This window comes from Rhinolophus sinicus, chromosome 3 (assembly GCF_057876585.1).
Source record: "Rhinolophus sinicus isolate RSI-liver-muscle chromosome 3, RSI-T2T, whole genome shotgun sequence".
Taxonomy (NCBI): domain Eukaryota; kingdom Metazoa; phylum Chordata; class Mammalia; order Chiroptera; family Rhinolophidae; genus Rhinolophus; species Rhinolophus sinicus.
Window position 1 is genome coordinate 131,788,080 of NC_142503.1, and position 27,452 is coordinate 131,815,531.

General features: G+C 40.3%; 1 protein-coding gene across 10 annotated transcripts in view; it reads right to left on the reverse strand.

The window, feature by feature from the left end:
- Nucleotides 1-27,452, reverse strand: part of RYR3 (ryanodine receptor 3) — a 481,902-nt gene that overhangs the window by 286,241 nt on the left and 168,209 nt on the right. For 9 of the 10 annotated variants that reach the window (XM_088797123.1, XM_088797126.1, XM_088797122.1 and 6 more), the window contains exon 3: nucleotides 16,268-16,375. In XM_088797123.1, coding sequence (XP_088653249.1) covers nucleotides 16,268-16,375 — 108 coding nt within the window. Of the gene's footprint in view, nucleotides 1-6,084; nucleotides 6,293-16,267; nucleotides 16,376-27,452 lie in introns of those variants that run through there. The other variant, XM_088797128.1, reaches the window with a different exon arrangement.

Below are 27,452 nucleotides of genomic sequence, written 5' to 3' on the forward strand. Positions count from 1 at the left end.
TCAGATGTCAGACTCTAGCTCTAGTTTCTCCTGATGCTACAGCCCAACACCCCCCTCTGGCTAAATTCAGGATGCCACGCTCAGGCACCCCACTTTTCTAGGAGGGGTAAACAGATGGGACTCCCCAGCTCAAATGGCACTGGAGGAACTTATGGAACATTTTCTAAGCAACGGTGGATTGTAAACTCATAGTAACAGGGACACTTTTCCCTCTTTAATGATCATTCAAGTGGCACACTGGAACTTAGAAAGTGTCATCCAGGGATGGGTGGGAGGGCGCATGCACAGGTTAGCTGGACTTGTGATCTGGAAATAGAACCAGGCAGTATGACAACAGAAATCCGGTAAGCACATTCTAGCCATTCTAATTCCCTTACGACATGGGAAATTCTGACGAGCCCAACTCAGGACACTACATCCTTATCTTCAGCACCTTTTCCAGATCAGATACCCTACTCTTCAGCTAGGCCATTGCCAAGTTCGGCTTTTCCTGGGCTCTCCACCTTGGGATATAAAAATGCTATGCAAGTACAAGGCATCATTCTTTAAATTTGACACCTCAACTTTCCACTTGCAATGGGATGGTTAATATGGATCTAAATCTCTTATTCAGAAATGCCTGAGCCATCGGCTACAGAAACCCACGCCATTGGGATGGGACCTCATGAAGAAGTTCCCCTGTAAGAAACCCTTCAAGTGAGTTTCAGGCAACCCAACCACGACAGTAGAGGCCCTTAAGATAAACGCATGTTAAAAAAAAAAATAAAAAAATTGAGGCTGCGTTCTTGGAATCCCTCACAGGCCTCTTAGGATATTGTCAAAAGCTGAAATCACAAAATAGAATTTTAATAAAGTTCAGAAAAAAAGAGGAAGGTGTGGCATCTGACACCCTACTTCCCCAAATTCAGTGATCATGGCAGTGTCCCCAGTTGCCTGACTGAAAAGAAGGCCCACATATCAGAGGCTGTGAAGTACAGTAGGACCCCAAGGAGAAAGGCTGAACCTGGTGGGCAGAGGGCCCATGGCAGTCACTGCTCCCTCTACTGCCATGCTCTGGCTGCAAGGTCAGCAGGGTGACCATGACTCAGGGAAGGAGCCCCCACCTCTCATCCCCTCAGCACTGCCCACGCCCCACCACTGCCTATCACAGGATCAAAGCAGGGAATGCTCCACAAGCGGTACCCAAAGACAAAGGATCTTCTCCTTTCTTTCTTTCATTTTTTAAAGCAGGGAACTATAAACCAAACAATCCATCCCCCATTCACCTACCACCAAAGGCCAAATTTACCATTCCCACGGTTTGTAATTCACTGAATTCAGCCAACAAACCCTCTTGGAAGCATCCAGGAATTCTTTTTCCTGGGTGAGAAGATTCTGTCCATCTCATTTATGTTCATGTCATTAATTTCACAGCCACCTAGAAGTATTTCAGGACAATAGGATGCAAGGCCAGACAGAGCCTGATTTAAGACACTGGAAGTTCTGGGCCCTGAGCATCATCTTTAGCAAGAACCTGCATAGCACGAAGGTGTTCACTCCCAGGAAAATGCCCGCATGGCTTGTTGTTTGCACAGATTTGGTCCACGGGGTAAATAAAACCTGAGAGATGGCTCAGATGAATTAGGGATCATAGCAGAGCCCCTGTGGTGACCCTGAGTTCATTATTTCCTGTGAATACGCAAAGCCATGAGAAGCAAAAGACCCTGGATGGTGCAGACCTTAACCTTGAACGCATAACTGAACACAACTGAGGAATCTCCTGCGTTTAAAGTCTTGAAAAATAAGAGTTTTTGATCTATGAGAATGGCAGACTTACGCAACCATTTTCCCTCCCCTCTTTCCCAATGCACAGTGTTTGGGGAATGAATTAAATGACTTTTGCAGGTTCCCCACTAGGCCTGGAATTTTACAAACACTGATTCTGAAACAGGAGGATAAGTGTTCTCCATTGAAGGAGAAGAGGTGGCTATTGGGATGCCTCCAAATTGAACACAGGGTCATTCTAGACGCGTCTGTGCTTTTCTTTGAACAGAGATGCCACAGGGAAACCAGGCAGCCAGAATGGCAGCTCTAACACATGTTTTTTATTACAGTGTCTTTTAAGAGAGCAAGTTGGCAGGAGATATTTGTCAGGGTATTAATGACATTTAGATTGATGAGAAGTATACTTTGAGAAGAGGTGAATTATTTTCTTCTCTGAATTAATTTTCCCCCCTTTCTCCCACAGCTAACAGCGTTCTAAGAAACTGACATTGCCAAATTCATTTTTTACATAAAAGGACCCTGTCAGCCAGATTTGTTTTCCAGTCACTGCTCTAGTTTTTATTTGGACCAGCCGTACTTATCAGGACTCTGATGACACGGTGGACCCCTGGCCACAGAGTGTCAATCATTTTCTTTCACCGAAGGTAAAAATATAATGAACAATTCCTACAAAGAGTTTGAAAGGTCTGAGTACCTTGATCTGAAAACTCAGACATTGCCTCTAATTTATGATGTCTCTAGGAAAAAAATTCACTGTTCACCCTGGGGATAGTAAAATAGGAGAAAGTTTTAAAAACAAAATCACTGTTAAGTCCTATTGGTTGCAAACATGTTTACCCATGTGGGCTATAAAGAAGATGAACTCGATTACATTTTGTTGTTTGATCTGCCTCCCTCTCTCCTGCACTCCTTAACCTATTTTTTCTCTCTGGATATCCTTTATCAACACAACTTCTATTTGCTTCCATCCTCTAACCCCCTTTGCACGGTTCCCAACCATGATCTTGCTGGATAGTGTCTGTGTTCCCTGCCCTTAAGGGGACACTTCAGCACTGTGTACTCCTACTTACAACATTCTACTTTTCTCTCTGTCTGCAAGGTTACTGTCTCTTAGAATTGTTATGAATCATCTAACACGTGGGCAGTGCTATTCACACGGCTGCTTTAAAAAGCCTACCTCTCTGAGCCAGGGCAGCTATAAAAATTCCTGGTAGCTTATTACCGTCTAGTAATTAATATGTATCTATCGCTGTTTATGCAGCTTGAGAAATAAGGAAGATCTTCCTTAACACATTAGAAAACTGTGCCGTGAAACCAGAGGATGGAAAGGACATACTCCATAGTGCCTATAAATAAATAGGCACTCCATAAGTGCTTTTGAAATAAAGAAAGGACAGCACAATGTAACTGCTGACCACAGAAAGTGTGTTCCCATAAAGAGTAAAAAAGTTTAATAAGTGTTCATACTTAAGTAAGGCAGGAAAACAGAAGTGAGGCTAGAAGTATATTGGAGTTATTGTGAATTTAAATTCATATTCTTCATAAAAATAAGGTCTCTATTACTAACAGCTTTACGTAATCTCTCTTTTGGTATCATGCGAATATCTCCTCCCCCCAGTCACAGGAGGGTCAATGCACTGTACATCCCTGTCACCAGAGTTTGGCCTCTGACATTACTCTCCATGAAGTGGACCCAGGGATATTTGAAGAGATGTTCAATTTCATATCTGTGACAGAAACATTAAGATGGGCCTGGGCTGCCTTGTTGCTGCAAGGAAGTAAGGATGGTCTCCAAGACATCAGCAGTAATTCCAAAGAGGCTAACGTCCTTCCTTCTGACCAAGCAGAGGGGTTCTGAGCATCACAGAGAAAATGATGACTGTATTTTGGAATACGTTGGGTATCTAAAGAGAGATGTGAGTCTAAGATGATACCAAAGCAGGAATGGGGTGACACAGTATGTGAAAAGGTCATTGTAATGACACATGAGTTTCCAATAGTCTTAAAGCAGTGATTCTTAGTTCAAATTATCATAGTCCTATATTGACGTTATTTTTTAAACACTAGATTATTAAATAAGGACATAAATTAGGAAGGCTATTTAGAAGGTGAAAGAACACTGGTCATGGGCTTGGATCTTGCCACCAATTTTGATAACATGGTAACTCAGGTTGTCCGTTAATGGTGAACTACCATGGGGATCGCTTTTAAAAAAAAATCAATTATGAAAAATTGTAGGAGCTCGATCTGGGACAGAACGCTAGGTGACGTCTCACGGGATGCAAACTGGACTGCCTGGATCCAGGTGGCCCTAGCTTCAGTGAGGCTGGGGACACGAGGAGTGAGGTGTTGTCTCAGCCTCCCCTCTGATTTGTCAGGGAAAGCTGGATTCAGCCACGGACTCCTTTCCCAGACCAAATGAGTACGTTTAAAATAGATCTTATAGATATTCAAGTCTTTGATTTGGAGGTATACACATATGTATGCATGTTAAAAACAGGATCTGGGGCTGGGTATACCTGTGCTTTGTGCTAGAACCTGAGGATAAAGTAGCCCTTATTGGATAGGTCATGGGTGAATGTTGAATATGGAAATCTCAATTATGCTGGCACATTTCGCAAGATACAGCAATTGGGACATTACTCTTCAAAAGAAGGGATCAGAGCTGCTGAGATTTTTTTTTAACATAGTTTAATACAAGAAACTAAAATAGAGGCTGTTTTTCTTCTATTAGAAGTGTATTTTAGTAGCAGAGCACCATAGGGGAAAAAGAAATGAAATAAAAAGGATCAACACAAATAGATTCCTTTTATATTGGGGGATAAGTTTGGAAAGACAACTAAGTGTGGGGAAATATTGAGCGATATTTATTATTCACAAGAAAGAAAAATGCCAAGGTTTATTAATAGGATTAAAATTAAATATATATGTGTGTGTGTGTGTGTGTGTGTGTGTGTGTGTATATATATATATATATATATATATATATATATATATAGTATATATATATGTATATTTTAAGTGCACAAGTCAATGAGTCCACAGGGACAGACAGACGGGGGGAGGAATGGCAGAGCTGAGGAGAATTTTTCATTCCTGCAAGCACAGAAAAATCAGGTGAGACAAGAATTCAGTTGGAACCGGACCTATTAGCACCAGCATTCAGCATGTTAACTTATCACTTCTGGTTGCCTTGGGAACAGCTCAATCTAATAAGAAGACTGGAAATAAAGTAAATAGTGTTAGAGGTGAAGCAATTATGGCCTAGGTAGCTCCACCTGGGAGAGACACCGTAAAGAGTTTAAACGGGATTTGTGCCACAGGAAAAGACTGAGGCTATGAGACAAGGAATTGGAGTTGCATAGACAGGTAACTTGAGGCTGCATTCTTGAGCAAGCCTGGGAAGTTCTATTGTTTCTCCCACCGAAATCAGTGTAGCTAATAAATTACGGACGTCTATCCCTTTTGCCTGCACATCCAAGTAGCTGCCCAGAGGAACAATGAACTGGGAAGCAGCAGTTGCTCATTCTCCTGGTGACCAGGGTCAATTGTCTGGGGTCAGAGGACCGCGGGTCCTACTGCTTAGACTGCTCCCCAGGTCCTTAGCGTTACCCTGGGGGTGAGGCCCGCAGGGGAGGGGTGGGGGAGTAAAACTGGGAGTGGACACCGTCACAGAGTTTACAGCCCTGAGAGGAGACGAGATTCTGAAATGCTAGCGTCTTGTTAAATAGTCACACTCCATTTTCCCCACTACTGGAACTCTCTGGACTAAACTGGTGTAGAAACATGTAACTGGACTCATTTAAAGGCTGAGAGAAAAAATGTGATTTTGAGATATTATACTATGTAAGGTCATTATTTCCCAAATTTGTATAAATCCTAATGTTGGATCAGGGTTTGCCAACAGTTCCTTTACCAAGCTGGCATGAGAAAATCCCCGTGGGGGCAGGGCATAAAGTCCCCAGGGTTGTATCATGGGCAGACAGTTCTACAGATGTGCTTTGGGGCAAAGCACATCTGTCGCTGTGTCCCAAACGGGAAGTGCAGAGTGCTGCACTGAGTTTTACAGAATCAGCACCATAGCTCTCTCTGCTTGACTGGTTAAGGAGGCCTCAGTAATTACAATTCAGTTACTTGTACCCACTCATAAGATAAAATCTGGAAATTTTTGTACCTCAGCAGCAGTTCTGAAAATTTCGAATACCAAGTCACAAACTTTAGGGAAAAACACACACCAAAAAAAAAAAACAACCAAAACCCACCTAAAGACGTACTCATTATTAAAAACAAAACAAACAAAAAGTAATGCATTCAACTTACCTATCTAATATCTCACCAAAGACATGAAAACAGGTATTTTCAGGAGTGCTCACACCATGGGTTTCCATCAACCCCGCCTCAGCCAGACTCAGTGGAGTCAGGAGCGGAGCGGGAGCACCTTCTCAAGCACATTCCTACTCTGCTCCTCAGCAGAAATCCCGTGCCGGCTGCACTGACACTGGGACAGCTTTGTGTTCCTTCTTTAGAACAACATCCCAGTTCTCGTGCCCACCGCCCACATCCTATAAAAGCCTAAGACCTGCAGGAAAATGGGCGCGGGAGCCCCGCTTCATGTCATTTATGAGATGGCAGCAGGTGGTTCTTATTAACGTGCTGGTTCCACTTTTCTCTCTGCCACAAAAACAGGAGGAGGCACAACTGGCACCTAGAGACTCAGAGAGAGATTCGATCACCAAGAAAGACGTGAATAATTACAACAAACCAGAGTGCTGACTTGTATCTGAGTTTCATAAAAAAATTTTTATTTTATTTTTTTTAAAGCAACAGTTTTTAAACCAAACCATGTGTCTGGTATTTGGGTAAAACTACTTAAAACATGGAGTCCACACGGCCCCAAACAGGCCTCAGGGGCCAACAAGTTCAAGAACTGGTGCAATTTCAATAACAGGAACAAAACTGATGATCAACATAGTTGCCAATTTTACCTTCTTCTCAAAAAGGGCATTAAAAAAAACATGAAAGAAGGCTGTTACCTACACTGTCACTATAATTTCTGAAAAGAAAATAACCTAACTTTATTACTATTATATGATAAAACTACCAAAAATGGCAATCACAGAAAAAAGGGAGATCTTTCCATTTATAAAGTTTGCTCAGTGAAATAATTCCTAAATTGTTTTTATTTTCCTTATTTCCCTGATGACTTAGGAATCCTTCCCCAAGGACAGATACTGGGCCTGGGACAGCGTCCTAAGAGCTGTGGGAGCCACTTGTGTAATTCCGAGCCCACATTTTGTAGATGGGCAGGACAAGGCCTAGAGAGTGGCAATGCTCAGGCCAGAATGCCCAGCCCTCACTGGTCCAGCACTTTCTTCCCTCCCATCCGGGGAAGCAGCTTGGGACTGGGGAACAGGCTTCTTCCCCTCGCCCACCTCAGTACCAGCCTAAGAATCAGCCATAGGACACCAGGTAAAAACCAAAAGCATTCTCTGGTAGCCTTCCCCCTCTTCCTCTGCAGGGGGCTATTCTAAGCAGGAGGCCTTCTTACCCCACAGACCCCTAAATCTTCTGGTTCTTATTCTTGCTTTCTCTCTATTTATGTCACTTGGTCATTCCAGGTCCTTCCATTCTAAAGCCAGACGGTAGTTATCATAGAGTTGTGGTCTGGCTACAGGGTTTTTACTCCAGTGAAGAGTAGAATGCCAGTGGAGATCAGGGTTTCTCTGGCACCAAGTTCATTTTTCTTTACCAGAATATCCAAATAGGTGCTTTCATTAAACTTTCATGAAATGGAGATAAGTTGGCATTTTTTTCCTAAGTTCATTCAATTTTCCCTACAAATATGCAATTTAAATTCTGGTAGCTATTAAAAGTAAATTATATGATCAAAAGAAAAGTCTAATAAACAAACTGAAAAGTTTCTATTCTCCCAGGATTTCTTGAATTCCAAATGGACTTCCTTTGTTAAAAACAAAAGATTTCCCCTAAATCCAAATATCTTACGATTTAGGATAATATATTTCTAAAAATGCAGCTGAAATCCATTTTTACAACCCATATCTGCCCCTGCTCCCCAGCTGAAGTTATTTTTTCTAAAAAAATTCAGCAAAATCTCTCATCAAAATATGCCCCCTAGAACTATTTACCTACTTAGTATCTACTGGGGAAAGCACAGACGCCCCAATCCCTCCTCACAACTCTAAGATACTTTAATAAAAATTCAAGTATTCACATTTTTTTGGTAACTAAAATGTAAAACAAAATGAAACAACAAAAACAAACATACAAAAAAACCCCATTTTTGTAGAGCCATGGGGAAAACAACTCAAGCTTTCTAAGATGACTGACGTCATTATGACATAATTACACTAACAGAGCATGTGATGTTCACAGCAAGAATGAAAAGAACTTCAGGGTTTGTGTAATGTTAGTGAAGCTCTACGCTATCACATTTGTCAAACAACACCAGAATCACACAGCCATATTGATTTTGAACATGAGGCAATGACTTCAGAATGAAAAAAAATCCACCAAAGAAAAGGCAATTCCACAAAAGCTGAAGCATTATATTCAGAAAGCAGGGGAACCTGATACAGTCTTGAGGTTTAAAAAAAAATTTGTGGCTTCTTTTCACTTGAAGATGCTTCTACTCAGGAAATGAAGAAATGCAAAAAGCTATGTAAACTTAATAGTTTTATTAAGGTTATTCTTCACTGTTGAAATTAACATTTGATTCTTTGGCTGGTTCACTTTGGGGATGTTGCCTGAGAAACGGAAAATATCAAACTAGCTTTTTCCATTTTTATTATGAATTCCAGCCTCACGGAAGAGCAGAGCTGGAGTTGCATAATATTAAGCTCTGGGAGACGTTGGAAGCACTGAGAGCTTGGATTCAGGCAAAGCCACACACTCGTCATCTGACCAAGTGGAAACCTACGGCCACAGGCCACCTAGACCATATTCAGACAAAAAAAGACTTTTACAACAATTTTCAATGTCCGAAAGGAAAAAAAAAGAAATTACCGGCAAGCTATTCTCCTAATTGCAGAGCAGCGGTTCAACATAAGCTTCTTGGCAATGGATTTCTAAGTGTGCAACCATCTCTAATTCCATAAGATTGACGTGTATGGGGCAGTGGTGTTGTCTTAAACTGAAGAGGCACAAAGGATGGAAATTGCCCTGAACACTTACAAGTGAAAGGCCCAGTTTATTCAAATACAGCTGGAGTCAGTTGTCCATGCAAAGTACACGTACATTAAAAGAGTGAATAACATACATATTCCGAGAGGTCACTGAACTAGCAAAATCAGAAACAAAACAGTCAAGGGATATTTTAGTGACTGCAAGTCTTGCTGAAAACTTTCAAGGAAGTTGAGGAATTTATTAATACTACACAGAAAAAGAACTTAATGAGAATAAATACAGTGGATTTCCTACCTGGTGTTTTATTTTAGCTAGAAGCTAGCAGTGGCATTAGATGCAAAAGTTTGTTTCTTTTTTTTTCCCCCCAGTACAGTGCTGATGTCATCAAGAAACTTGCAAGCCACCAATGTGCTAGAGTCTAAATTTGTCGGTAGCACTTTTTCTTAATTATATTTATGCAAGAAAGTCCATGCAAAGGAAATGGTCAGTACCTACATCAGGCAATTTGGGATTTCTTTTTCTTAGAAATACTGCAGTCAATGGGATTTTCCTTATATCGAAGAGGTGCTTTCCTACCACAAAGTATGGTCTTCCAGATGGCATATTAGATATTGATTAAGTATCATGTTATCAAAAGGCCAGTTCAAAATAAAACATGAGGTATTTGCATACATTTTTAATAAGTATCAACTTATCAGAGGAACATTAAAATCCATTATAACAGGTTAAAATCCTAAAACCACAGCACAGCATAGAAGGAAATGTAAGGAAGGGAAAAACAGGGGCAAGAGAAGAGACGTATGTTTAATGACAATTTGGTCTGTGAAAAAACACACTAAAAACCTTAGTTTGGAGGCCTCTCATTATTTAATTTCTGAAAATAATGTCTGGCTCTTTGAAGAAAAATTCTGTAACACTACAGAATACATCCTATATTCTTTCACGAGAAAATTTATAGAGGATTCATGTCTCAAAACAATTAGAATTAAATAGTCATCACTCAGTGCTTTAGGGTTGCTCTCCTAGATGGAGTTCGGAAAATTCTCTTTGCACACACCAAGACAGAAAAAGAATAAACACACTGATTCATTCTACCTAAAATTATGGGAGCCAGGGTCTCAAGAATAATGGCTAATACGAACAGGCTAACATTTCCATAGCTAAGCGGTGATCGGCTATCGTCAGTGGGACACTCCAGAGGAAGTGGGGACATGTTTCCATTTTCACTTGGTGCAATGCGAACTTCACAGGAGAAAGTACATTTGCATGGAAGTCATGTCCTCATTTAAAGATGGTGACACCAAAGCCCAGAGGGGGAAAAGCTTTGCCCACAGTCAAATTTCCAGTTGGTGAAAGTGCTAGGACTAAACCTAAACATCCTGACCCGCAGCTTTGTCACAGAACAGCCTGTCTCCCACGAGCAAATCTGCAAGGTGAACTTGAACACAGGACAGCTTTTGAAGGGTAGTTTTTGACATAGAACTGCCTTAAGCTTTTCCTTTTTAAGAGCTTGTAAAACAAACTTGGTTGTTATATTGTAAATACAAAAGTGTTATTTTTGTAGCAGGTGTAGATGACCAGCCATAGATTAAAAAAAGAAAGGGAAGCATCCAATATCAGAATACTTTTCTCCCTTTCAAAAGAAAAAGCAGCATCAAGTAAGTTAATACCGTTGCATCCAGCTCTCACCGACTAGGCAGTATGGGGGGTAATCCCCCCCGGGGATGAGCAAACAACCTGCTGGGTGCTGGCACTGGGTGGGGAAGTCCCGAGTGGGGCACCAGGGAGGTACACGGAGAGCTTGGTGCAGTGGCTTTCTACCAACTGGTGCAAAGGAAGTTCAGACTTGAACACCTAATGGGGTGATTTTGCTGCATCCTGGCTACCCTGGCATTAAAGCACATATTAGCAGGTTCTGGAACTTAATGTCATGGTACATGCAGACGTGACTGGGTACTTTTTCTCCAAAGGAAATCTTATGTCCTATTCTAAAAGTAATTGGTGCCTACTGTTAGACTTGAATCACTCAATGATTTCTCTTTTAAAAAAATGTAGTTAAAAAAACTCAACGGGGATGAGGTTTATTTAGAATTATGTGCATAGTTTCTCCATCAGTTTTGTTCCTTCCCCCCACACATACCAAAATAAGTTCTCATCTGGGCCCTTTTCGGACAGTTTTGAAGGGAAGGCAGAAACCTCAGGTTAAGAGGCTGAATCTGGATGATGGGGGTGTCCCTTCTCTTCCATCACATAGAACTGACAGTGGGAGCTCAAGGCCCCAGGAATAGAGGGAGGGATCCGAACAGCCTTCTGCATTCCCGATGAGTTCGCACAAGGCTCTAAATCTGGGCAGGCCAGAGTTCAAACTTTAGACAAAGCCTCTAATCCCCCTCATCATCATCTGTTTCGATTTGTTCATTACCTAACAATGTCAGGGTCGATGTGTCTTTAGCAAATTCATTTTTAATGGTGTTAAAGTCACCTTTTCTGTGACTTGATAAGATGGATGAATGTCCTGAACTTATTTCACTGCAAAGTATCTCATGACATGTCCTTGAAGGACCTCTACATGAATACAGTGTATATGACTCACTGACCATTTACAAGGTCACATGACGCCAGGAGACAAACCCTACCTTCTCCGAAGGCATGGCACAAGCCCATCGTCCTCAGGCATAACAAATGTGCCACACCGTACGTGTACATTTCTCTAACAACTGTGCTGTGTCGAATGTTCCCCACCTTCAACACAGGGGCAAATCAAAGGAACCCAAAGCTCTTTTTAGGGTTTATGGGACTTTCACAGAAATACAGGGAATTGAAGAACCACCTCTCAGCAAGGATATCTGTGAGCAAGATTCTTGCAGAAATAACATCTTTCCAGGTTACATTTCCCAGTCAAGTTTAGAAGGCAGATTATGTTTTACCAGTCTAGATATTTTAGCATCTTAAGTCAAACGTGATCCTATGGGTTCATGATATTACATAAAGTGTAACGTAAATGTGACAGCCATAACATTAATTAGTTTTACACGTATATTTAATTTCATTTTTTTAGTGATAAAAGTCTGACAATGATTAAGCCTACTGATACAGAAAACCAGAGCCCTTATCAGTGAGAATGCAGCTGGTAATTGTGTTAATCAAGGCCTTTCTTTTTTTTTCAGCAGCAGTATGCCCATTCATGTAAAAACCCATTTGTAGTTATACAGCTCGAGATTTAATATGCACCTGGCCATACAGTATGGACATCTCCTTCCTTTGAGGCATCTGTAAATGCCTGAAGGATCTGTGACAGGTGGAAGTGGACCAGAGAAGAAAAGAGGAACCAATATTCATTTCTGCCCCTCCAGGCACTTGTAGGCACTTATTGAATTCTCACCCAAACAGATGAGGTAGGTTGCATTCTGAAGGTATGAAAAGTAGGGTACAGAAAGAAGAAATAATTTGCCCCACAGGTCACCTGGTCTGGTATATCCTGGACTGAAAACACATCTGCCAGACTCCAAAGACTGACCTTTTTTCACTACAAATGCTGCTTGCTCTCTATTCAAAGTTATTTATATGGGATAATGGGGATTGAGAGCTCAGCGGGAGATGGTGACATCTCCTTTAGCCCCATGTCCTGCTGAAGGTGGCTGGGTATACCACATACTGTAAGTCCAATCAATCAAAAATATAAAGCTACTTCAATATTTGCAAGCAGGGATTTTACTTCAAACTTCAGCCATTTAATTGGCCACAGTACCAAGCATCTATCTCTTGGCAATTTCCCCCAGAATAAAGCAGATAACGTTGAATCCGAGGTAAAGTGACCCAAGGATGCATTTAGCTAGGCTGGACTCTGCGGGACCCCAAAAGTTCTCTGTCCCCAGGTTCTCGTCATTATTTATTCTCCTTTTCAACATAAGGCTGGGTCGCACATTTCAATAATAAACTCTCTGTTGTGAAACTAAGCTGTTTTCCTTGTTAGCGAGAAGGATTGCTGTGGAATTGTAAACCCTCAAAAAAGGACTTGTGTACACTCATCACGTGAATAAACAAACTGAAGTCATTTTTAAAAAATGTTCAGTTGCTGCACAGCAGTGAGCAGACACACCACACAAGGACAAATTTATGGCTAGAAGGAAAAATTACACTCTTTAAAGCATCCCGTTTGGGGGCAGTCACGATCATTAGTGACCATAATACCTATTTAAAAGCAGTAAATGCCTATTTTCAAACGGAATGGACTGGCATACAAAGGAGGCATCATCCCATTCAAACATACACAGGCTCTCCAGAGAATCATTATGGTCTGTCATTTTAACTCGCTTCCTTTATTTTTCCTCTTTTTCTTCTTTCTTCCCTGCTGAATACTATCATCTAAAATCAAATTAAGTACTAATAGTAAATGTGCAGAGCAATCAGTTCAGAAAGGCAAAACAATGAAACTCAAGAGGTTGTATAAAAATATTATTTCTTTTCTCTCTTTTTTTTTTTTTAAGGAGGGCGCAGCTCACAGTGGTCCATGCAGGGATAGAATTGGCAACCTTGGTGTTATTAGCACCACGCTCTAACCAACTGAGCTAACCGGCCATCCCTAAAAAACATTATTTCTTATGATAAAGATGGAGAGCCCAGATGGAATTGTGAGAGAGGGTTATATGTAGTAAGTGAAACTGCTGTTTAGGTAACTAATTTATGGAGTCACCAATTCATAATAAAATCTTACTAATTTAAATTGGTCCCAATCTCACAGATGTGACTAATTTACTGTCCCATCTGTACTCCAGCTCTCTTTTCTAGTCCCTTCCTTCTAGCTCTAAGGTCTCTAGTTAATAATCATAATAACAAATGTATCAAGATGGGAAATAATTATTAGATTTCTCTTTTCTTCGTTTGGCAAAATAGCACAAAAAGGCAATATTGCACAGGAAATTTCAGAGTCTGGCCCAATATTGTGATTGTTGTTATCCAAAGAATATTTAATAATAAAAATGTCATGGATCATTTATTTGGGACTTAAGCCTTCAAAGAGAATGGATCCCCAATAAGATTTAATGGTTTGTTTTTAAAATATTATAAATTAAAGATGGTCCCTGAAATAAATAACTGTAACTTGTGATTTAACATGGCTGGTAATTAAGGGAGGTCTTATTCTATGTTCCAAAATAAAGTATTCAGTCTTAAGTTGGTCTTTGCATTCTATTTATAAAATGAATTATTATTTATTCTTTTTAAAGACAAACCAAGTTAAGGCTATTACTTAAGTTCTTAGCAACAAAGAACAGCAAGGATTTTAACCAGAACTTTTGAATGTACTTTGTCATCTACAGACTCCTTGAACCACTCAAGCTAAACGATAAAGAAAAAAGTCCTTTGAAATGCACTTTTTGAACAAAACAGAATGCCCAAGAGATAATTCTCCAGTTAACGTAACTTCTGTCTTCCCAATTTCTACCTGACGGCCATAAGTAGGCAGGGTCTAGCTGATCTTGGTTGACATTGAAAGTGATATTCCAAATCAACCTGGTCTCTCTCACCAAAGACATCTGTAAATGATGAGTTCTTAGTTTTGGAAAAAGAGTGAGCAATTAAAAATAAATTTGTTCCACTGAACTGGAAAGGTTTGAGGGTGTGTGCCTACGGAGGAAAGCATGGGGTACTGAGGTCCATGCCAGGGGGGAGTGGACACAGCCTTCAGTGAACACCAAAAGAACAAAAACTCACCGGTGTTAATGCTCTACGGAAGAAAACAAAGCTATTCTCAGTTGGCTGACAAAGTCTTTTATTCTAATCTAAAAGAGTGAAGAATGACAAATGTTGGTATTAAGGACCCTAGAAAACGAATTAAATATCCTAATTTTATAGATGAGAACACACTGGCCTCAAGAGATTAGAAGACTTTTATGAGTTCCCATAAAGAGTTAGAAGATGGCCTAAATATAAACATTGGTTCTGTCGAGCCCATGGTCATTGCCTCTTCTACCATCAATGAAACACTTCTTTATTATGTATGAGTTCATCAGAGTCAAGTTAAGAATAATCTGTGATAGGTATAGCACATAGTTCCTACCCGCATGTAGTGTACTCTCCAATACAAGATGCAAAAAATTAGACTTGCAGAACAGAATTAGACTTGAGTACAGAATAGAAATTATTTACTGACTTTTGCTCAAGCAAGGGCACCAAACCCAGACTTGCAGGGTCAGCAAGGCTTCTCAGCAGATCTAATATCTAAACTGGCTCCTTGAAGGAGAAGTAGAGATTACCTTACCTAAGGGAAGAGAGGAGTACAAAGCAGTTCTAAATGGAGGGTTAGCTAACACACATGATCAGAGACAAAAGAGAACTGTCCTGTTTGAGGAAGTGAAAGGAATTCAGTGTGGTTGGGGCACTGAGTGCCTGGGGGGATGTGGGGAGAGATGGGGCAGGAAAGGTGAGCAGGGCTCACCAAATCCTGAAGGGCGTTATGTCTAGTTAAGGAATTTGGAATTTTTCTCAAGGTAATAGATGACAAAGGGTTTTAAAACAGTTCAGTATAATGACTGGATCTGAATTTTATCTGAATTTTTCTCTGAATTTTGTCACCGCTGAGTGAACAAAAAATGGTGGTGGGGGGCTAATACCGAAGGAATCAAAGCAGTTAGTAGGCTGCAGCAGTAACCTGGTAGAGGACAGTCATCTAATGCAGTGCTTATGGGAGATGGAAAGAGGTGTTTATATTTGAGATATTCAGGCTATAGAATTAAAATACTTGATGATAAATGGCTTTAGGTAGATGTGGGTCATTAAGGAAAGAGAGAGTCGAAAATTTTTCTGAAGTCTCTGGCCAAAGAACTTTTGACACAGGAGATATGGTACATCATCCCTCAGCTGAATACTTAGGGACGATTTTACTGACAATAGAAACACAAGACAGCTCTGTATTTGCTCATCATGAGTGAAACTGGAGTTCTGGGCACATGTCAAAGACTGAATTCTACAGTAAATCCTTTCCAAACTGTTGTAATCTGGTTGTGCTCCACTGGGGCAATCACAAATCTCTAATGAGACTTTCCCAAGAAAAAAGGACCTGCCTAACCGGCATCTTCCATCTCTCGGCCCTCTCAGACTCCCCACATTTCCTGGTGGTTTATGGGTTAGGAAATGGAGTAGGGAAGGTGGTGGAAGTTGGTTAATCCAAAGGAAGCAGAATTAGACTTGCTAAATAAGAGTCAGAATTAAACGCAGGGTGAAAGAGTTACTATCTTTATACAGGGGTCATCTCAGGGACCTGAAGGTTTTGTAGTTCCAAGCCAGAGGAACAACATGAAGTGTGTACTTTAGGGCTGTGGTGTGTCCTAGTCCCCACCTAGGTCATGATTCAGGTACTCACCCCTTCGCTGCCATTTTCTCCCGTACAGGCGAGCATTTCCTGCAGGGCTCTGACAGACAGGGACTGTTCCAGCACAAAATTGCAGACGCAGAGATCTGGCGGAACGTACTGTGGAAATAAAACCAGAATGAGGATACCTACTCATATCAGTGGGGGGTCAGTCATGCAATAACATCTCAAGGACAAAGAGCCTAGACTCAAAATGACAGTTACATGAACGCATAAATGAGGTTATAAACGGTAGATTTATTCAAGTTAAGATGACTTTCAAGTTGGATTCTAAAGGATGAGATAAAAATCCCCAAGTTGCAAGAGAACAGGGACCAAGATGTCAGGATCATTTGAGTGAGGGCTGGTGGCGCATTTAGAAGAGAAGGTAGGAAGGATAGGCTGACCTACACAGGTGACTGGGTGGGACCAAAGGAAGAAAGCCACTGGGATCGCATCACCAGTAAATCCGTAAGAGGTCAGTGGATAGACCAGAACATGGCTCTAGACAACGGTGACCAGAACAAGAAATCCATTTACTTGTTAAAAAAACCTGGATACCACAGTGTAAAACGAGGCAATAAAAGAAACTAAGAGCTATATTAGTGCTAAACAAAGAAATGTCTAGAACTATAAGAATTGATGACCCCTACAACAATCATTCTAATTATGTGCTCAGGTAATATTATGATATTCAATGCCCGTTCTGGAACATTTGTCAACAACAGTTAAAGACAGCCTTCTCTGCATACTGACTCGTAATAGCTAACGCTCGTTAAGTACTTTCTCTACCAGGCACTGTTTTAAGTGCTTTGCATATACCATGTTTCCCTGAAAATAAGACTGGGTCTTACATTAAGGCTTTGCTCCAAAAGATGCATTAGGGCTTATGTTCAGGGGATGTCATCCTGAAAAATCATGCTAGGGCTTATTTTCCGGTTAGGTCTTATTTTGGGGGAAACACGGTATTAATTCATTTAATCCTCACAACATCCCTATAATGTAAGGAATGATTGATATTCTATCCAAGGAACCCAAAGCATAGAGAAGTTGGGTCACCTGCCCAAGGTCACGGATTATACTTGGCTGAGTTTCAAATCCAGGCAGTCTGTCTCCAAAGTCCACATACTTAAATGCACACTGTTTCTGCTGTTGATAAAATATTAAAGATATTTCCCACAATTAAAATATTTTTAATCAGCAACTATTTAAGTGTTACATTGATGTAAAACACAGTGCTTGGCACTGAGAAAGATACAAAGACACACAAACCAAAAATCATTGCTCTAGGAGTTTACAATCCAGTTTCACGATACACCGTTTTTTTGGGGACCAAAGCTTGTCATCAATCGTGTTGCATACCAAGCCTTTGTTTCCCACATATTGGCAGAACATTGACACCAGGAAAATAACAGGATGAGGAACGAGGGACAGAAGCCGCCAACAGCTGTGTCTAACACTCGGAGCTGGGTGAAGCTGTTTCTATGGAGCTCCAATTTAAAAGCTAAAGCACGCCTGCTCCTAAGGCACCGACAACCTCTTCGGCATCAACGTCATCATTTTTAACATACAGATGATGGCGCTGGCGATCTTTAAGCTCCCTTTAATTTCCAAGTGTTTGTACATTCTTCATTCTACATCCCCAACCTCAATGGCCTCAAAAATAAAATGTCTCGCTTGCTGGACCTGCCTACTATTTCCCTTCATTAAAGTTTTAAGACCCCGTAAGCTAAGAATGGACAATCCTATTGCAAAGGTTACTGGCCTGTGGGTGACTCACATTTTAAGTACTTTCTACTTAAATAACTTTTCTACTCATGGTCTCTACTGTCAGAAATTCTGAAAAAACCGAGTCCTCCCAGAATTCTGGTATTACAGGAAGTTGCCCAGTTCTCTTTATGAAAATGATGTAACCAAGGAGAAACTGTAACATGAGGAGACAACAGCCTTTATGATTTTGCTTTGTTTTCAAAGTCTATTCTTGCTGCAGGTAATTAACTCATTTGTCTGGGACTTGAGTGAAGACAGCTGGTGATGCAGGACCGAGCTTCATATCCAGGGGAAAAAAAAAATTATATATATATATATATTTTTTTTTTTTTAATTTCTTGGGGTGACACTGGTTAATAAAATTATATAGGTTTCAAGTGTACAATGCTACAATACATCATCTATACATTGCATTGTGTGCTCACCACCCAGAGTCAGTTCTCCTTCCATCACCATATGTTTAACCCTCTTTATTCTCTTCTAAAATTCCCCCTCCCCACCTTACCCTCTAGTACCTACTAAACTATTGTCTGTGTCTATGAGTTTTTGCTTGTTGGTTTGTTGTTTTCAGTGTTACATCCCATGTATAAGTGAAGTCATATGGTGCTTAGACTTTTTCTGTCTGACTGATTTTGCTTAGCATAATAATGTCAAGATCCAGCCATGTTGTCACAAATGGCAATATTTCATCTTTTCTTATGGCAGAGTATTCTAATGTGTATATATACCACATCTTTTTTATCCAATCATTTATCTAAGGACATTTTGGTTGTTTCCATGTCTTGGCCACTATGAATAATACTGAAAAGGACATAGGGGTACCTTCGAGGTATGACAATTAAGTTCATGAACTCATCCTAGAAAAAGTGCTACATACCTCATTGCTGAATATCACTACGGTCACCTTCGAAGTACTCCCCTTGGGAAGCTATGCACCGATGCCAGCACCTAGTCCACCCTTCAAAGCAATTTTGGAACTCATTTTCTGAAATGGCCATAGAGCTGTCATCGTATTACCCTTGATGTCCTGAATGCCATCAAAATGTCTTCCTTTCAATATTTCCTTTATCTTCGGGTAAAGAAAGAAGTCACTGGGGGCCAAATCAGGTGAGTAGGGAGGGTGTTCCAATACAGTTATTTGTTTACTGGCTAAAAACTCCCTCACAGACAGTGCTGTGTGAGCTGGTGCATTGTCGTGATGCAAGAGCCATGAATTGTTGGTGAAAAGTTCAGGTCGTCTAACTTTTTGACGCAGCCTTTTCAGACTTCCAAATAGTAAACTTGGTTAACTGTTTGTCTAATTGTTACAAATTCATAATGAATAATCCCTCTGATATCAAAAAAGCAACATCGTTGCAACAAGTTTGTGAACTTAATTGTCCGACCTCATATATCTTTATGGATACATTTCAAACTTGTGGGGTAGATACCCAGGAGAGGGATTCCTGGGTCATATGGTAGCTCTATTCTTAATTTTTTTAGGAACTTCCATACTGTTTTCCATAGTGGCTACACCAATTTACATTCCCACCAGCAGTGTATGAAGGTTCATTTTCTCCACCACCTCTCCAACACTTGTTATTACTTGTCCTGTTGATAACAGGTGTGAGGTGGTATCTCATTGTGGTTTTGATTTGCATTTCCCTGATAGCTACTGAAATTGGGCATTTTTTCATGTATCTGTTAGCCATTTATTTGTCTTCTTGGGAGAAGTGTCTGTTCAGGTACTCTGATCAGTTTTTAACTGGATTATTTTGTTGTTGTTGTTGAATTGTATGAGTTCTTTATATATTTTGGATATTAGCCCTTTATCAGAGGTGTTGTTTGCAAGTATCTTCTCCCATTCAGTTCGTTGCCTCTTTGTTTCACTGATGGTTTCTTTTCACTGTGCAGAAGCTTTTTAGTGGGATATAGTCCCAGTCATTTCTTTTAGCTTTTACTTCCCGTCTTTGAGGTCAAATTCATAAAATCCTCTGTAAGATCAAGGTCCATAAGTTCAATACCTATGTTTTCTTCTATGTATTTTATTATTTCAGGTCTTGTAGTTACTATATTTCCCTGAAAATAAGACCTAGCTGGACAATCAGCTCTAATGGTCTTTTGGAGCAAAAATTAATATAAGACCCAATCTTATATTATAGTAAAATAAGACCGGGTCTTATATTAATTTTTGCTCCAAAAGGCGCATTAGAGCTGATTGTCTGGGTAGGTCTTATTTTTGGGGAAACATGGCAAGTCTGGCATTCTTTTTGAGTTAATTTTGGTGTATGGTGGCAGATAGCAGTCTGGTTTCTTATTTTGCACATGGCTTTCCAATTTTTCCAGCACCATTTATTGAAAAGGCTTTTTCTCCATTGTATATTTTCTGCTCCTTTGCCGAAAATGATTTGCCCATATCATGTGGGTTTATTTCTGGGTTCTCAATTCTGTTTCATTGGTCTTGGTGTCTGTTATTCTGCCAGTACCATGATGCTTTGATTATTGTTGCTTTGTAGTACAAACGGAAGTCAGGAAGTGTGATACCTCCAGCGTTGTTCTTTTTTCTTAGGATTGCTTTGGCTATTTGAGGTCTTTTGTGATTCCATAAAATCTGATGATTTTTTGTTCTATTTGTTTAAAAAATGCCATTGGGATTTTGATGGGATTACATTAAATCTCAGTATTGTTTTGGGCAATATGGCCCATTTTAACTATGCTGATTCTTCCAATCTATGAACATGGAATATCTTTCCATTTCTTTGTGTTTTCAATTTCTTTTAATAATGTTTTCCAGTTCTCACTGTATAGATTCTTCACATCCTTTATTAAGTTTATTCCTAGGTATTTTATTCTTTTAGTTGCAATTGAAAAAAGGAATTGTTTTTTCTAATTCTTTTTCTGAAATTTCATTTTTAGTATATAGGAACACAATGGATTTCTGTACATTGATTTTATATCCTGCAACTTTACCGTATTTGTTTATTGTTTCTAATAGTTTTTTTGTGGATTGTTTAGGGTTTTTCTATATAAAGAATTATGTTGTCTGTAACAAGTGACAATTTGGACAGATGGGGTAAAGAGAATGAGGAAGTCACCTTTAGAACCTGGAGCAGTCTCCATAGGAAGTGTTTTTAGAGCACATATAGCATGTAGGTTACAAGTAGCATACAATAATATGATAAAGCATTTCCCTAAAGACCTTAGGCCACAGACATATATCATACGTTGTCTCGCAAAATATGATGCTATCTCAGATTTTGCAGAGGTGTTTCCCACCACTTCTTAGTCTACCTAGATCTCACGTCACCAGAATAGGAAACCAAAAAAGCCTGGGTCTGAGTGTTTTCTTCCTCCACTTCACTAGAGCATGTGATTTGGAGATTTTATATTCAGCAATGTCTGCACTATGGTTGTTTTTTTCTACTCCAGAATGTCTGCAGTAAAGGGTGCCTTTTGGCTAATCAAATGATTTCAACATTCATGCTCACTGTTACAGAAATCATATTTAGTTTATTATCTTTAAGACAGAAACTTTCACAGTTCCAAGTGTTCAAGATCCTGCCCTTCCATGAGACTGTGTGATGCGTAGTCAGCTTTCACTCCTCCCTGTGTCTGGTTGGCTTGAACAGAAGACAGGAGCTCTCCCTCGACACTGCCCTCACCCATCCTGATGGAGGACCACTGACAACAGGGACACCAGGCATGAGCCAGTGATATTTTTCTTTTCCCTCCAGCTATGAAAAGTCTCAAGGTCATGATGTAATTACTGGTACAAATGTGTACATTTAAACAGGGGATAGTGAGCAGGGGGAACAAGAATCTCATATGGGAGCACTGGGTCTGCCACTCATTTGCATAGTTTCCTTATAGTTTAGTTTTTCTACCTGTAGAGTGTGATTCCTGCCTGGACTTTCTATGCTTGGGGAGAAGGGCATATCACTTCAACTGCATGCAGAAAAAACATATGGGCAGTGGCAAGGGAGGGAACAGGGCAACAGGGATATCTGGAGAAAAACAAAATGCAACTAGCAATTTGTGACATCAATGGAGTACAGAGCACAGAGCCATCTGACCTGCTATGCCAGCTGCCATCCTTAATTAAACTCCACACCAACCTGAGCTCCCTCCTCCACGTTCCCCAAGAATGAGCAAAGGCCACTCGTCCATCACAGCTAATTTGTTTTCAGTGTGAGAGTCCCCAGGAGGCCAGCTCATTGTCTCCATGCTCTGGAGCCGGTGCCTCAGTCACTCTGCCTGGAAGGCACGGGGCATGTGTTTGATGATTCTCAGCACGGAGAGAACTGCTCTGTTGACATCTGTTCTGAAGTTGCTCCTCGTCACTCTCCCCAGCCCCGTCTTTAGCTTAGAGAAGCACTACATACATTTCAAAATGTCCTACAGAAAACCTTGAAAAGCCAAGGCCCCAGGAAAGCCAGGAACTAGGTATTCATTTAACTCCACTATATAAAGAACAGTGGAAGGAAAGACCTTTCATGTTCCATAAGTATATGTAACATCTTCCTCACTGCAATGAAATTATTTTTCTGGGACTTATTAAATCCAAGATGGTGGGAATCTGATACTTCTATTACTGGATTCATTTAGCATTTTTCTATCTAGCATCCCACAATAAGCACCCAGGGCTGTACTGGTCAAGCCATCAGGGAAATGGAGAGGGAAGTTAATTACAAGGAAGGGGATTGATATCCCTCTATTACACTGTTAATCACAGTCTGTTTTGTCTTAGATAGTTCTTCATGCAATGAAGTCTGTTTCACTAGACTGTGGGTACCTTGAAAACTCTATGTCTTAGTCTACTTTTGGTATCCCCAATACATAGAACAGCAAGTGCCAAATTCAAGTCTTCTTGAACTGATTCTCTGTGTCCTAGAACACTATCTGAGAATATATGGCTGATGGTAGCTGTGGTTGCAGAAAGATTGCACTGAGCACTCACCTGCCTGGCTATGTCCTTTCCCCAAATCTCCTGCTTATGATTCAAGAGACCCTTCTTTTCTCATTATCATGGGTCTTGTCCTGCTTCTGTCAATCCCTGTGGCTCTCACCCAACCATGCCTGAGTGATACATCGTGTAAGTGCATCAGTGGCACTTAATTAAAAGCAATATAGGGTATATTGGTTAAGAGTTAACTTTATAGTGCAGGACTGCCTGAGATCCTATCTGTTTAACTAGTTATTAGCTGAATGAAGTTAGGCAGGTAACTTAGTCTCTTTGTGCCTCAGTTTCCTCATGTGTAAAATAAAGATTTGATAACACCTATTTCTCAGAATAAACTACATTTTTATGTTTAAAGAGTTCAAAATAGAGTCTGGTGCATAGTAAATACTCATGAATGTCAGATTTTATCCCACACAGAGCCGTAAAATCAAAACATCAATAACTCACTTAAATTTTCATTATATATCTAATATTTTTGAAATTCTTATTTTGTATAAGGATAGGCAAAATCCCTGCCTTTCAGAGTTGTATGGTCTAGTGGAATGTTGGGGAAGCAAATGGTCAATTTCCAAGCTATGATTCCATATGACAAGAGGTGAGGAGTGAGAACACATATAAAGAAGCACACAGAGTTGAACATAGCTGGGGTGGAGGGAGGGAGATCAGGAGGAGGAAAGGGAAGGAAGCAAGCAAAGGGAGGTGACAAGTGAGGTTGAGAAGAAGTAGGTGTTCAATTGAGAAGAGTCTAGAGTCTCCTTGTCAAGGAGCTTGGACTTTATCTTTAGAGCAATGGGGCACCATTAAAAGAAGCTATGCAGGAAGTGACGTAACCAAATTTGCATCTTTGAAAGATCATGTAGGTCCAGTGTGAAGGGGGTTAGACCCAGGCAGAGAAACAAATCAGGACCTTGTTGCAATCAACTAGTTAAGAGGTGACAATGGCATGAATTAAAGTAATGGCAGTGGAGATGAATATAAAGGAATGAATTTGAAATGTCTTGAGAAGTCAGGAGGGATAAGACCTGGTGATTAACTGGACATGGGAGAAGATGAGGAAGGAGTGGAAGATGATCAGTGTTTCTACTGGATGGGAAACAGTGCAAAAAAGATAGGGTTCATCAGGAAAAAGCCACACTAAATGTCAGAAGGAACACAGAGACAGTAATTACACTTGGCAAATTGTCCACTGGAATCTCCTATTCAGGCCAACAAAATGATGATGGGAGAGTGGGGAAGTCTCTGTGACTACGTTTGGGTATCCCTGCAGAAGTCAGCGAGGTAGGCTCATCCGGGAGAAGAAGAAGAATCTGAGAGAATGACACATATTCACCATAAAAGGAGAATTCGTGGAGACCTAGCAACCAATGCCAGCTCAATTAACCTCACTTTCTTTTCCCCTGTCCATCAAGCTGTCAGCCTGTATTTAGAGAACAATATGCATTCAGTACTATACTAATGTCTGTGGGGAACAAAAGAGAACAGTAAGACATGTTTTCTATCCTTTAAGGAATTTTTAACCTATTTGAAGAGATAGCTTTTCTGTACATGAGACTTTAGGAAACAATGCAAAAGAGTTGATTCGATGCTGAATTGAGGTGTATGAATTATACATCCTACAGGACCCAGATTCCTCTCAAGGATGTTATGACTAGGAAAGGCCAGCCTTGGCCTGAACATGATTTATGTGGGCAGGGAGTTCCTGGCACAGAGCCAGAACTTGGATTTTTGTTTAATGAATGAACAAGATGCAATAGTTACTCTTTCCATTTTCTTGGGTGCATCTTCCCTTTTGTTTAAAATTCAATTAGTTGAAACAGCATTACAGAACCGCTTTCCTTACTTTTCTTTGCTTTTTCACCCAACTCCCCAAAGAAAAAGGTCAAGTGTTAAGTCTGTAAAGAAAATGTGCAAAGGAAAGAGAAAGTAGTGGATAAGTCCTGCTTACTAATTTTTCTATCTATACCTCCCACTCCAGTCCCAGGACTGAGCAGGTAGATGAATGCCATTGATGTTGTATCATACTTGTGGGCTGATGGGTATACATGGACTCAGCCCTACTGCCATGGTAGGCTGCAGTCTTACTTGCAAGGTGAATTTCTAATGTCAATCACCTGGGGGAAAGGAAGTGACTATGAGAAGAGAGGCCAGAGCTAAGGAAGCAGAACTGACGTAGCTGGGAGAAGGGAATCTCACATTCTTGAATCCACATTATGGAGAGTCAACACAGCCTGTGGGGTATTCTTGGACAGTGGATGTTACAGAAGCATCCAAACAATGACAGGCCTGAAGGTAGGAAATAAGGTCCTTGGCAGGTCATCCTTTCATCTGGGGTTTCATGTAAATAGGGACAAGAGCAGTGAGCATGTTAATTGTGTAAGAATCTGAAAATTGAAGCCAGAATGTTGGAACACCTTGGCTCTTCCATCTTTACTGTTCTTGTGCTAATCCTTAGTGATTAACCAAAAAAAGAAAAAAAAAAAGAAGAAAACTAATTTGAAGTTCTAGCCTGTTTTGGTTGGATTATGTACAGTGAGGAAGAAATTTTGGTCTACAGGTGAGCCGAAACATTAAACAGAGTGAAGTGCTCCCCTGTGACCAACAAGATGGGAACGGGGGTAATTAAACAGGAGAACCACAAGACAGCAGCAAAACTCAGGGGGCAAAGCTGGGTGTCCTTGACTAGCCAACCCTCACCAACAGGTTACCTCTATTCAGGGCTAAGCCTTGAAACTTCTGAATTTTATTAAGGAAGGCAATATTGTAATTGTCCCACCTTCATGCTCTATTATTAATGCTGCTTGAGACTGCCTAATCTGGGAAGAAATATGGCTGGTGTTCATTCTCATGGCTCTCGATTTCAAGTTGGGTGTACAAAGGGAACTTGTTTTTCCAAGGTCACTATGTCTGCTGGTAACAGGCAGAGAGGGACTCAGTCTCCAGGGGCCGGATTTCTCCATGCATTGTGTTTGTTCCATTTCATCTCACTGCCCCAAACAGGACTGATAACCATTTCCCTATGATGGCTCGGTATAATCCAACTCAGAGACCATGGATGAGAAGACTTTCCATTTCCAAGCACTCGGGGGCAGAAAACCATTCTCTCCTCCAGACAACGTTCCAGGTCAAACAGGCCCCCTTGTGTACAGTGTGGCGTTGGCTAAGATCCATTTCCTATGGCAGAGCACCAGGAGAGCCAGAGATGGCCCATGTAATTGGTATTTCAGGAGCTTTAAGAACTTGATAGACATTATCTCATCCACCTACAGCAGACATGAGCTCATTTACAGACTTCCTATCTATTACTGATAATACATAATTATTTGTATTGTGTTTATACTTCAATGGCTGAGCACCTCCTTAACCAAACTAATACCCACATCCCATCCCAACCAGGGTTTATTTAAGTATTTACACAGTTAAATGTTTTTTAAACCTACCACTTCCTCCTCTGCTAAAGTGTTGCTAGATTATAATGAAGGAAGTTATATAGTGAATGTTTAAATCTCAAGCTGTTGCCCAGTCTCTGGATTTCTACTAAAATAGATGATGGCTTTAAAACCATTTTAGAGGTGGCTCAACCGAGATGCCAAGGAATTAGGTAAAACTTATATGGGCACATGGAGAAACAATAGAATCCATATACACATTTGAAATGTATCTATTTACCTATCCATATAATTGTACCAGGTATTGTGCTAAACACTTTTTAAATATTATCTCATTTGACCCTTACCTCAACCCTGCTAGGGAAGAGATTATAGCCATTTTACAGATGAGAAAACAGAGACTCAGAAAGCTTGAAACACTTCTCTAGAATCACATGCTCTGAATAGCATTTAAATCCTGAATTTCAATCTCAACTCTTTCTGACTCATACTGCGTCAATATGCCTGCAGAGAAGGTTCCTGGCCCCATAACAAGGCTGCAGAATTCTCATCCTACTAGGCTATGTCCTCTCCCAACTCATACTTTAATAAAAACTTAAGGACTTTATATTAGGTTCTTGACTATTTCAGAAAGAGTTCTGTATTTTGGAATGGTCACTGGGAGTGCAAAGACGGCAGACTCAAGTTAGTGCGATTATCAGGGATCAAGAGCTTTATAAAAATAGAGATTTCTATCAGGTGAGATCATTTCTATCCTTTTATGCACTTCTAAAATTTGAGGTTGACGTACCATGTAAGCTTTCCCTTCTAAAAAGCAATTTGACTCTGGGTATGATGGGGCAAGTGTCTGCCAAGGACTTACATGTGTAGATTTTAAACATGTGTATATCCAGATTTTAACTATTTTGAGGGAAATGACTTTACCTATCTGTGTTCAGAGCTGTCATCATGGAAAAGGTTCAAATGTATACAACCTTGCCTCAGTTTTTTATTTTTTAATATTTTTCTATAGGAAAGGATAGAGGGTCTTTCTGAAAATATATATGGAAACTATTCAAAAGAGGTGAACTCCAATTTTCGCTTGGACTTAGCTAACAAAAGT